This window comes from Cariama cristata, unplaced genomic scaffold (assembly GCF_000690535.1).
Source record: "Cariama cristata isolate BGI_N322 unplaced genomic scaffold, ASM69053v1 scaffold19153, whole genome shotgun sequence".
Classification (NCBI taxonomy): Eukaryota; Metazoa; Chordata; class Aves; order Cariamiformes; family Cariamidae; genus Cariama; species Cariama cristata.
In genome coordinates, this window is record NW_009609164.1 from 67628 (window position 1) to 81068 (window position 13441).

At 41.6% G+C, this 13441-nt stretch overlaps 1 protein-coding gene across 1 annotated transcript in view; it reads left to right on the forward strand.

Annotated features, from left to right (window-relative positions):
- Nucleotides 1-12925, forward strand: part of LOC104159516 (polypeptide N-acetylgalactosaminyltransferase 9) — a gene marked incomplete at both ends in the record, with an annotated part of 80548 nt that extends 67623 nt beyond the window's left edge. The window contains 2 exons of the mRNA XM_009697448.1: nt 2418-2615; nt 12808-12925. Coding sequence (XP_009695750.1) covers nt 2418-2615; nt 12808-12925 — 316 coding nt within the window. The remainder of the gene's footprint in view (nt 1-2417; nt 2616-12807) is intronic.
- Nucleotides 12926-13441: the final 516 nt, after the last annotated feature.

Consider the following 13441-nt stretch of genomic DNA (forward strand, 5'->3'; position numbering starts at 1 on the left):
TGCACAGAGGTTACCACAGCCATGCATGGAGGTGTCTGATTTGTGATGGGAGAGGGGTGTCTGGCTGACATCTCTGTGGTTCTGCTGTATTTTCTTCTGCTACCTTTAGGCTGATAAGCAGAGGTAACATTAAGGACAGAACAAAGCAGGTTCATCTTTTCTGCAGTCTTCCCTCCTTTATTGGATTTGCAAGAATTTTTCTGCTATCCACCCACTTGTTTTTAAAACAGTTATTCTCATAAATATAATCTTGTGTTACTAACGGAAGTGGCTTATTCTGATTTGGTAGGTCACATTGGCTCTTTATGTGAGTGCACAACTGTGGCCTAAAGACCTTACGAACTGGCATTCTGAATCATGTACTGCACTGTCCTGATTCTCTCTCCATTGTTTCTTGTCTCTCCCACAGGAAAAACAAAAATCTCTTTTGAGTCTAGGGTGCAGTTCTTTAAATGCCATGCAAAAAAAAAAAGGGGGAAAAGAAACAACATATGATCCTGCTGACTAAGGAAATATTTTAAGGCCAAAAAGGTACTTAACAACCTGAGCTGAAATTACTGTACCTCCCCTGGGCTGATGCACTTTCATGCTTCTGTGGAGGTCTTTGGTACCTTGCAGGACTTGGGCTTTGACAATAGAAGTACTGCACCAAAAATTGCAGGTGGTAGGCAGTAGTAACAGAAACCTCAGGCCATTCCAGTCATGAAGGGTGCATTGATTTATTTGCAGAATAAATCAAGTAGAGTAACAAAACAATACATATTGTATGTGAGATGAACATCTCTTTCATAACCTTCCTGGCCAACAGGAATTTCTGCAACTTGCAATGTCGATCTCCTCTCACCATGCTTATGATCATCCTTTTTGTTAAAACTTCCATGCTCTGTGTTATTGGCATCCAGCTGATAAATTAAAATATCATTTTTCTAGAGGAATCCAAATAAAACTAGTTTAACTCTCTTTGACTTTTCTCCAAATGAAATGCTGTGACACCTTGTCTTTTTGTCAGTTATGCTCTTATTTTACATTGGTTTGTGATGGTTTATTTGCAGTAAGTAGCTCATCATCAATACTCAAGGGTTTCACTGAATCTATGTGTCTTTTTATTGATGTCGGCGGGATAAAGGAAGGGAAAGCAAGTAGTACACAACCTCATGTAAGCAATATGGAGTCTGCCTACATAAAAGATGAATATTTTGGCCATATTCAAGTACAGAGGAATTGCTGTCTTCTTACAGATGAGATCAGAAAATTTATGATAGTTCAGATTGAGGCAGTGAAGATTGAAAATGGAGGTTGAATTAATTTCATAACTTGTCCCTTTCTGTTGGCCTACACAAGAAAATACATGGTAAGAAACTAAATATAAGATAGCAAACAAAATATAAGGTAACAAACTTGAAACCACAAAGGAACAATTGCCTTTTAACCAACAACAAATGAAAAATGAGAAAAGATCAGTGTTCAAATCCTTCTACCTCCATGAATCGCAGCAAACCACCATTCCCTTAAAGATACATGTGAGAGCTCTGCAAAATCTTCAAAACTTATTTCGGGGAGAAACAGTTACAAAGGAGTGAACTGGTGGCTGTTTCTAATACTGCTTTGAGAAGTGCTTTCCACCCTTCTGTAAGTCTGCTACCTCTTTGGATCAGTTTCTCTGTAAATTTATAGCAACTTCAGACTACCTTGGTCAGAAATGAATGTTTGCACTGAAGCTTTTTACTTTCCTGAAATACTTTGGGATGAAGCTTCTGTTGAAAGCATATTGATGTTTTGAAGCCTTTTGAAATGATAGCACATTTCCTCCAGTTCGCTGCTTTTGCACCATCTGGCAATTGAAATCTTCTCATCACCAAAGAGGTTTTAGAAGACATAATGCACCATGCTTGTCTTTCAAACTAGATCCGATGGGGTCAGTCCTTAGGAAACAAGATTAAAACCTTTGAGTAACCTTCGGATTCATTCAGTCCCTGGTGTGTGTTTTGTTCTTCAGGCCTTGTCAGCAAGAGCAGATAGTTAATCGCTACCAGGTATTCTGGTGGTGTAGCCATTAGGAGACCATTTAGTTACTCTTGGTGATAGTGCCTCTCAACACTTGTCCGTTGCAAAATGAATTGACAGTCTCCAGGCCTCAGAATAAGTGTTCGGTAACATTTTGTGTTGTTAAACTCAGGTACAGCTTCATAAAGGTAATAATTAATGTGCTGTTGCTATGTGAAGTACCCCAAACCAACCTCCAGCCTCTAAAGTGTACGACAGTGATCTGTATTTGATCCTGCTATGCTGTGTTATGGGCTGCCATCTCGCTGCGTTACTGCTCTCAGTATTAGAGAACTTTGTTTTAGCAGACTGCAAAGCAGGACCTGGGATTACTGGATGGCTGTGAAACATTTTGCTGTTTTTGTTGTTCTCAGGGTGGAACCTGCACTTACCCGGATCAAAGAAGATCGAAAGCGGATCATCTTACCAGCAATTGACAACATCAAGTACAATACTTTTGAAGTGCAGCAATATGCCAATGCAGCCCACGGCTATAACTGGGGCCTCTGGTGCATGTACATAATCCCACCACAGGACTGGCTCGATAAAGGGGATGAGTCAGCTCCTATCAGGTAAATCTCCCGTGTGCTGTCATTTTGGTACTAGCAATGTTTCCATCTTAGCTGTCTGCCAAGGGGGAATTTAAGTGAAGCAAGGCTATAGGCTTTGTACAGGCAGAGTAAAATGAAACTCAAGAAAACACATGGCTCTACAAAGCTGCGGATGTACGTGTCACATCTCAGAGTTACACCAGAATGTACACAGAAGTGCACGTGCTCTAGTTGTGACTGCGTGGTTCAAGTTCGCATTGTAGCCCTTAGTAGGACAGCAGGATGTTTTTCATCTATGCTTTTATTTTCCAGTGGGCTCTGGCATGAGTAATAAGCCAATGAAACATTGTGTGTATGAGAAACAAAGGTATTTTCTGTGTGATTACAAAGAGGCTGGCTTCCCTTTTGGTCTGTAGGCAGCACTCTTGGCCATCAGCCCAAGCCAGAGCTTCCCAGCAGCACTAGTAGGAGTTGTGTTACCCTTGCCTTGTTCAAGAGTTGCTCTTTTTTTTTTTTTTTTGAGAACTTTGCACATGTTCTGAGTTTTCCTACTGGATGAATTTTAAAATGAAACTGGACCACGTAGTGAGAGTGTCATTTTATTTTTCTCTATAAGGGAACATTTTACCTTACAGAAATTGAATTTTCTAAGGAAATACTGTTCCAGGAATTGTGATGATGTTTTTGAGAATTGTTTCAGTGGGAAAACAGGAACCGGTAAGAAAGGGGCTTTCTTTCCCCTCCATTTGAAAATTCCCATCTCCTAGCCCTTCAGTGCAGATGCTTGTCTAGCAGCTCCTCTGAGATGTACTGTGCTGGATGAAGGGTACTATTATTAGCAACTGTTGAAATAAATGCTAAAAGATACGAAGCCTAGCTATACACTTCAGGTTGCTCTGCCCTGTATGTGAGATTTCTTAGGAAGGACACAAATTATCACCTTAGAGTAATCTTCATTTCGATATTTATCAGCTTCATCCTAACGTAAGCTAAAACTATGCTACGGTCCCAGTGTAGGCTCTGGCAGAGAAGCTAATGTACTTCCTTTCCAGTGTAGAGCTTGAGTTGTCAGGTCCGGAGAAGTTCATCCAAGTACTTCAAACAACATACCCAGCTGAAATGATCCAGGGTGTCTTTTGGCAGTGAAAGGACACAGATGAACTGATCACATTACTAAGTGATCAGTTGGATGGGGCCATCTCACAGGATCCATCCCTCATACAGCAAGTGATATTTCAATCCATATTTGAGCAAGTGTTGCAAGTTGCATTTAGGTTCATTCTCATGCCCTGCATCTGCAAAACAGAGCTATACAGTAACATTAACCTTATTTACTACAAGACAGCACAGTCTTTCATCACTGACCCTTTGCTCAGCTTGAAACCTCAATAAGCAGGAAAGTAATTACTTAGGAAATCAGTTTTCCTGGATAACATGCCCTGCTCTCCTCACATTGTTTTAAAAGTGCAGATGTTTTATATCTATCTATTTCACTCAGCCCTGAGAAATAGTTATTGATGAAGGAAAATTAATCAGCCAGAGCTTTCATTCCTGAAATCAGGGTTTCAGTCTTTTATTCCTGAAAGGTTTTTGCACACTTCATTACTTCCAGTTTATATGTGAAATCACTGTATTAATTTTCACATGAGTTGTTCTGGTATTTCAGTATCTTCTGTTCTGGAGACAACGATCGTATATCAGATAACACTGAACTAAGAGGTTAAACCTCAGCAAGTTCTTAGACATGATTTTCAGTGGTGATAGCTCATGCACTCCCTAAAGTATGGAAGCTGCATCTGCAAAACACTTCTGGAAATTCAGCCACAGATCTTTTTAATAGATTTCTAAGAAGGAATCTCATCCCTGTAGTGCTGGTATAAGAGGTTTTTTTCATCAATACACTGCCTGATTTACCATGGGATTTCCTCAGGTTTACGTTCAAGCCCTTGCTGGAGTTGTATTGGAACTGAGTTGGACTGATAAAGAAGTGAATAAGGTCCAAACTCAAGCATGAGTACTGTTGAAAACTGATGCACGTAAGTAGCTGGCTTCTGAGAGCAGCAATTTTGTTCTGAACCCAAGTGAAGAAACCCTCCAATTCAACAATGCATAAACTGCCCAGAGACAGATGAGACAAGCAGCACAAGGAGGAGAGCACCCAGCCCTTGCTGACAACTATCATTAGCACTAAGACATTGTGATTGCATAAGTATCTCTCCTGCAAATTATGAATTATATGTCCTAAAATGCAGAGACATCAACATCAAACCGTGAACCCTTACCTGTCTCAACTGGAAACATGTGCTTTGAAGGCAGTGATCTAGGAGAGCAGAGCACCCACTTTATAGCCACACTGCACTGATTTCTGATCGGCCTCCAAAGCAGTAGCACCTGGATGGATTTGCTAAAGCATTTGGCTGTGCTGTTGTGTGCCGTCCTGTTATGCCTGCCTATAGAAATAGAATGCAATTTTGTGGCTTTTAAGTGGTATGTCAGTGTAATTATGGTAATTGAAAGAGTGAACATGCAAGTGTTATTGATGAAAAGGATCAGAAAGTCTATACTTAGAATTGAGACTTGAAAGAAACCATGATGGGAACTTGGTAGCTGTAGAAAATTTAAGGTATGTTTTCCAAAGGAAGTGGAAGTCAGACTAGTGCACAAATTTTTTTCAAAAATCTCTGTTGTTTTAGTACAGCTTTTGGGTTTGTACCCAGCTTTCCAAGCCATGTACTGCAACCATGATTTCTGTTTCAGTCCAGTTTGCAAGGCATGCAAACTGGTCCACATTGATGGTGTTTGGATCCATGTGTTTGTTCAGTGCATTCGTAAGATTGCAGGACTGTTCATCAGCATGAAAACTGCAAGTTCATTTAGGCCTTGCTGATGCTGTCTGTCTTAAGGCTTCCTTTGACACTATCTTCAGTAAATAGTGGGCTTGTTTTATGTCTCTCTGTGTGTTTTGTAAAAGAAAACCATGACTGTTTTTGTGGTTGATGTAGCTGAATACTTCCTCCCAGATCTCCAAAGAGATTAAAGATTTTCAGTGTTCAAAAAAAAAGCATACCCGGGTATCAGTGAGGATCAGAGCCCTGGCATTTCTGATGTTTGCGTTTTATGAATAAATACCATTGATCTGCAGAATTGAATGAGACATTTAGAAAGTGGAGTCCAATTTCTGTTTCCTTCTGGGATTCAACAAAAGATATGCTTACTTCTTTTCTCAGAAGTTTTCTATTTGAAGCCTGATCCTCTATTTCTCGAACACTAACAGTGGTGTGATCCTACTCAGAGCCTTGCTGGGAAGGAGCAGGAACTGTCCCTCAAGTCACTGGGGCACCGCATAGGCAGTCATGTCAAGTGCACACCATAAAATGTCAGATCAGCTCCTGCAGTCCAAGTGACAAAGGGGGTGTGGCCTTGAAGTGCAAGCAAAGATAAAGAAATAGCAAGAACAAAGTGTCAGATTTTGTAAAGATTTCTGATAGTTTAAAGTCCGTTCTTTTTTTTTCTTCCACGTTAATACTATGAAATTCAGAACAATGATGTTCCCCAAATCAGCTTCTGCAGGCAATCCATTCTGCATGTTTGACATTTGAGATGTAAGATGTCTTACATGAAGATTTAAATGAGGATTGTTAGTTTGACATGCTGTGTCCATCACGTCATTTTCCATTTGTGTTCCTGAGAACACACTGCCCCAAACCGTCCTTATCATCTGGCAACAAACTGTGTAACAAAGGATCCTATTTCAGAGGATTTCTAATGAATTTGGCTATGGATTGGAACAAGCTGGGGGGGTTTCTGTATGCAGAAGATACTACTGGTTTTTGGAACAGCAAGGAAGGTTTCTGGTGTCCTGAGCTCTGGCTCATCTTCCCTCACCTGCCATGATTATGATGGACTGCTCTGTGTTTGATTTCTTGATCAGCAGCCACTAACATTAGAGTCATTAGTCAGCCTCACTCAGCCAAGCGCTGCACAACTTTCCATTTTATCTTCCTCCAGCAGCAGCGGTGCATTTCATTGTTGCATATGTTCTCACTTATGGCTTTAATATGCCATAGCTTGGTACCAGTAGGATTGTGTATGTACACAGACTGAATCAGCCACTCCAGAAAGCATGTGTGTCTCACTCATATAAATTAGCATTTGATACACCCACAGTGAAGTGGTTTGTGCTGCCTACTTCAGCTGGGAGTGTGTGTGCCCATCTCACGTGTAAGTCAGGCCCCATGCTGGTCTGCCATAGCGATGGTGATGCAGCCACGTTGGGTCTTTGCTGCTCGGGAAAGAAATCCATCTGTTTACTTGAGCTTAGGAAGCTTCAGGATAAACCATGCTGTCATGTAATAATAAAAGTGGTGACTGTTTATTGATTGATTATGGTCATCTTTTCAGTTGCTGGTTCACAGGAGCCTATAGAGGAACGGTTGCTTTTTTATTTGTCCGGGTTCTGATGGATATCCTGCCTGTTCCAAAAAATACACTTCTGTGGAGCATCAGAGAGTTATTCTGCATCCCTATTGCCCTGCCTTTCCGAGCCAAGCGTTCTGGGTTGCTTTTTTCAAATGCTATTGCTCTCCAAAGGGCTTAACAAACCTTTCCATCATTAAGCTTGCCAGGTTTTTTCCTGTAGCTCCTGAGCAGGAAATCTGTCCTTGAGTTCTATTCTCACAGCCTGGTGCGACTCTTTCTTGCAAAAGACATGAGTTGTAAGAAAAAATAAATGCTTATGCAGGTACCATACAGGTTTCCCGACTTATCTGTCAGGCCAGGGGCAAGGTGCTACTTAGGAACCTGAATCAAAGAAACATTCTGCCAGGAAAGGTAGAAAACTCAAAGATGTGGTGTGCGATGTGTCATTTGAATCTCCTCTCTCTCCTCATCCCTGTATATATACTTACGTTTATATATTTATTTATAATTACATTTGTGTTTGTATTTATGAATTTGTATGTGTTTGTAGGTCAGTTGTCCTGGATATTGGACTTGTATGCTCTGAAAACTGTTTCAAATGTGACCTGATTGCATGTATACTGACCCTAAGGCAGGGGGAGAAAGATGCATAAGGGAGAGGGACTTGTCATATCACATGCTGTATGTCAGTCCAGTGCTCATCCCTTTCTCCTTCGCTTGTTCTTGACGAAGCCCCCAGGCAGCATCCTTCAGTTGTCTGTAAAGGGAAGGAGGGGCATGCACCTGGCTGGAGAAATGGGTATCGGCGCCTGGTGGAGTTTTGCCAACAGAGCCGTGCTCCTGGAGATCTCACTAAAACAAAATAGTCGAGACTCAGACTTACAAGTGGCTTTCATTTCTGGCCATCGTGTCCTCTGTTTCTGGTACCTCATCCCATAGCAGGCACTGCCTCTCTTCCCTCGTAGCCACCTGCACTGTACCTGCTGCAGCAGCAGGTGGGGAGGGAAGGAGGGAGCATTTACCACCATGAAGTGCTGCTCTCTGCTTCCTCCCTTTCCCCAGGGTATCACCCAGAGTAATGTCTCTCTTGTATCTCCCTTGCTACAGCCATGCCATCAGGTAATTTCTACAAATTGACTGTGCTGTGTCTTTCTCCAGTGCAGAATCAATACTATTCTATGCTGCATTTTAAGGTTTTAGCTGCAAAAACCATTTTGCTGTGTTCCCACATTATACTTTGAGTGCTGCTGTTGATTATAATTAATGCTTATAACATCTTCAGTTGTGTCAAAATATTGCACAGATCAATTAAGTTTCCCAACACCTTTGAGGTGTTGGTAAAAAGTAGTACACCTCTAATTGCTGTTTTGTGATACCTTCCTTCTAAAAATGTCACTGTTTTACTAGAAAGTGCATGACTTAAGGAAAAAGGTCCTTTTATATAAAGCAGGTGTGGTTTTGTTTAATATATTTTACTCTGAAGCTGTGAAGTGCTAAGGGCATGCACCTCCTCATTTGCTGCTCCTTGGCTAGTGAGCAGTATTTAAGATGTGCAAACACAGTTGCTTTTGCTCATATATCCATTTCTAATTTTCAGGGGAAATCTTTGCTGCACTGTACTAAAAGTGGTAGATATACTAGAGTTCTTCGGGTACTGGAAAAACCTAATGATGACAGCCAAGTGAGGGTCTCATGCTTTTTGGGGAGCAGGTTTTTTTAAAAGTGTTTGCAATATGTCAATGTAACACTGTAGTCCAGTATAAAATTATCCACCTATATGCCTAAAGCACTTTTAAAAGTGAATCTTAGGCTTTCAAGCTGCTGAAGCAGTTCTCAGACTTTTACCCAGTATTATTACGTATGCTTCACAGATGGAGAAACAGAGGCAGAGGGAGGTGACTCACTGAAGACTAGATGAATGACAGAGCTGGGAATAGAGTCGGGGTCCCCCTGCTCACAGCACTGCTGCCAGTTCACTGGGCTGTGCAATTGCATTACACTGAGCTTACAGTTGGGTCAGTCAAAGCACAAGAAGTTAAAGGCTTGGGCTTGATGAGGACTGAATGCCCAAAACTCTGGTTGAACCCGATGAAAGTGTTGAACATGCAGTATGCAGAAAATTCAACATTGTGCATGGTAGGCAATTTCTTCCATCATGTCAGGATGTGGCCAGGGCAGAGCCCCAGGCTTCTCAGTTCAGCTTCTGGGGTTGCAGCCGTGCTGCTGTGCAGAAAGGCAGTGGCTGCAGGCAGCCAAATTCAGGTAGAGAAAGGCGCTGGCAGTTGCAATTTTTAACTGGCTTCTCTGAAAAGCTGGATGTGGTTCCTTCTGCCATTGCACCACTCTTGTTGCTAGTTCCTGAAAACATTTTTTTTCTGCATAAGCCATGAAGGCTTATGGAGTCTGTGTCTAAATATATCTAATGAGAAGAAATAAAACCTAGAAGAGAGAGAGGGAGTTGCAAAGGCAGTCCTCAGTGGCATTTGTCTGTGAGTGATGATTATGTAGTTGCATCTAAAATGTATTTCCCACCCCCATTCAATTAACAAGTCAGTGTTTTAATGGACAGAGCTGACAGCTGCAAAAATCCATCCCCCAGAAAGAGAGATTCCAGCACCTGAGAGAAGTCTGCAAAGCCTAGCAGTACCATTCTTCATTATGAAGGAAGGAGAAGTGTCCTCATGGGAGCATCCTATCGCTGTAAGGAGCTGCCTCCAGAGGATTTTGCAGGGCGGAGGCTAGAAAGAGAATGAGTCTAGGCCCAAACTAGCAGCTCAGTTTTGCAAAGCAGTGATGCTCTGGCCTTCATCCAGTGGAGCTTGTGTTTAGCTTTAAATACATTAAAAGGAAAATTAAGAAAGTGGCATGTGCTTCTTCCCCCCACCTCCTTTCCTTTTTCAACATGATTAACACTTAAGAAACACCTAAATATTCCCTCAAAAGCTTATTCCATTTCAGAGCTACTGAATTCCTTTTCCTTGGTCATGTCCTTCTTTTATTTCAGTTTCTAGACCAAATTTACTCCTTGGTAGCCTAAAATATGGTTTTCAGTCATACAGGATGTGACAGTGGGATATATATAGATGATATTTCTGGTCCTGTGTGCTGGAGAGCTCTCAGCCTTTTTAGGGATGTCTGTCTTCAGGCATGACTCCAGGAACTATAAGCAGGAAGATGTATTTTACCAAATAACTTGAATTTATAAATGCCATCCATCTTGCAAAGAACCTGGTGTATAGGTATATGCATGAACAGAATATGGATGTGTCCAGCCAGGAGTACCCAGGACCGTACGTGGTTTTCATAGAGTTCTGAGGCCACTTCTAACTACAGACTAATTCAACAGAAAGTCTTCATGAGTAATAGCACCAAACAGAGAAGTGCTGGAATTTCTTGCACACACAAAAGGGGGACTATGGCGTGTGGGAGAGGTCCAAGCATTGAGGGTGCTGGTGGTGATCCTGCTGCAGTTTCTTGGTAGGGTTTGTGACATCTGGCCTTAGTTTTCTCCAGCCTTTTTGACTGAATGGGTGCAGAGATCTGGCTGAGAGCTGCACTTCAGTCCAAAGTCATCTGTGAAAACCAGATGTTTGCCTTTGTAACTGCCATTGAATCTTTTCCTCCAGCTCATGATCCAGGGAAAGCATCTCACTCTGTAAGGGTGGAACGTCAGAGTTAATCAAGCTATTTCAACTTATTTGTCAGAAACAGTGCCGATCAAATGTGTTTCTATCAACAGCTGCCTTTTTCAATTATGCAGAGAAAACATGAGAGGGATAGTGTGCACTGCAATATAGGCTTGTAATGATCTGAGAGGTTGCAATGGCTTTCAAACTGAGAAAAATGCAAAGGAGAGATGCTGAAGTGGTAACAGTAATACAAGTGCTACAGCAGAGTCCATTACAAATAAGTAATAGCAGCGCTTCAGCAAATGAACCTTTCCAAGGGTACCAAATAGTTCCTGCCATAGGTTGGACTGTGTTCTGTAGTGTCGGGATATGCATTAGGCCCAGGAGCAAAGAATTGTTTTATCTAACGATATCTTCACCGTTTGTTTGAAGCCTTTTTAACCTTCTGCTGTAGAAATGGTGAACTGCTGATGAGAAAAAGGACCTAACGTAACACCACCATTCCAGCAGTCACCTGCTGCTACCAGTGGGATCCACCAATACATGGGTAAAAAATGTGTTCATTTTCCCAGCCAGGGCAGTTTTTCACATGTGTATGAAACTGTGTCATGAAGATGTTTCTCAGATGTCATGGGCAAATACCTTGTGATAGCTTTCTGTACAAATTAAAGAAACATGCAGGCATCTGGGACAGGAGAAACTTCATAGTGACAGTGTAACATTAGTGCATTACAAAGGAGACTTCTTAAAATAGGTTTTAGACCTTTTCCATCATCTTTGTTTTTATAGGGCATTTTCATGGTGTTTATAGATAAGCTTGGGCCATAGACAGAGCATTCTATATTCTACTAGAAAATAGAAAATGAGCATAAACTACAATTTTGCTAATGTCTTTTTGCAATAGCTCTGTTAATAATTATGTTCTATCTGCCAGATGGTCCCAAGTCGCCTCCCTTTCAATGGAAGAGGGACTGCAGCTCATTCTTCTAGGTCAGCTCCAAAAGTGTTCAGTTTCTCAAATGATTTTACAGTTTTCCTAATTGAGCAGTCTGGTCTGCCGGGATCCCACTAAAATGAGGGATCTGCCCCCAAGGCCTGGGCATATCCTGTAGATCAAACTGCAGGATGACTACCCATGATCTAGCAGTAGGCACTATGTAACCTGCAGCTGAATTGCAGGTCAAACATGGAGCTGTAGGCTCTAGGTGGTCTTCCACCTTAACGTTAGTTAAGTTTATGTTTTTTAATTGTGGGCTGTAGTAGCAAAACCTTGAATTTTAAAGAGGCAAGTGGTGTGACCAGTACAGAGATGCAGAGAAAGTATGGACAAATGAAACTAGCACGTGTCACTAGCTTGTATTGCATTGAAATAATGCTTGTGTTCATGTGGTAAATGATCTCAAAATTTGTTGTCATGTAGTGCTGCTCAGTGACAGGTTTCAGATTGCTTTGTAAAGGAGAGCAAAACCATAGTTTTACACATAAAGAAATTGATGTTTAGAGGAGGGAAATTGTTTCTCTGACATCACCCAGTTGGTCAGTGGCAGATCTAAGGGCAGAGTCTCTTCATCTGGAATTTTTTCCTTTTCTAAAAACTGACTTCAGCAAACATAGAAATGTTAATCATGGAACAGCTTCACAGAGGCTGAAATTCATCTGCTAGAGCAACTTCACACCGTGATTGATCCATGACTCTCGACATGCACTTACTTTTAATATGTGGGTAAGGGGACTCTCATTTCTGACAAAACTCGTGAGATTTTTTGGTGTATTAATCTTCGAATAAACTGTTGTCTAGTTCTTGTGCTACTCTGTATGGTGGTGAACTTCACCTCCAGCACAGAGGTTGTATCTATAAACCACAGATAAAACAAGCCTGATGCTTCGCTTACATGCGTAGAGTACTTGACTTCACATCTTGTGTCTGTCTCACAGAGAACTGGTCCAAGTACGTCTGGCAGTATGCTAGTTATTTGGGTGACTTTGGTCCCACAATGTCCTCTGTCCATTGAGGAATGAAGTACAATGTGATTGCACACCAATAGATAAATTTAAAATGTAAACTTGAAGACTAAGAACCGTTTTGCCTGTGTAAATTTGTTATGTGGTGGGTTCTGTAGTGGCTAATAAGTGACTTAATTGTTTGTTTTAATGTCTCTGTGCAGGACACCAGCCATGATTGGATGCTCGTTTGTAGTGGACCGAGAGTATTTTGGTGAGATTGGCTTGCTTGACCCTGGTATGGAGGTCTATGGAGGAGAAAACATTGAATTAGGCATGAGGGTGAGTAACAAAGAAGAGGCTGTGTGCCACGTCCATTTGCAAAGAAAGACGGGGAGCCTGTGGCCCAGCAGAATTACTGTCTGACTGATAGGCTATTACGCTGAAGTAATTGATATTGCAACACTATTTGGAACTGACAGTCCCAGTAAATGAATGCTCCTGGCCTTACTGGCCTTGAGAGAACTGATAACAGTCAGAAAAATGGTTTATTGGTTCATTCTGTCAGTGTCTGAACCCAGTGAGACAGATTTTCCCCTTTCCCAGTAGCTCTGCTTGTGCAAACAGCTACAGTAAGTCTTCATGTGCTCATAGCACCTTGATAATGTTGCATACTTGTGGCCTGGCAGATGCAGCACCAACAGAAATCTAAGGCCAAGCTGGTAAAAGTCAGTTGTAATGTTCTACATACCACGCATGATGAATGCTGTGGTATTTTAAAACTTCAAGGGTCCTCCTTATTAGAATAAGAACTACAGGGTACAGGTATTCGATCCTGTGCAGTACTGCGAAGCGTGG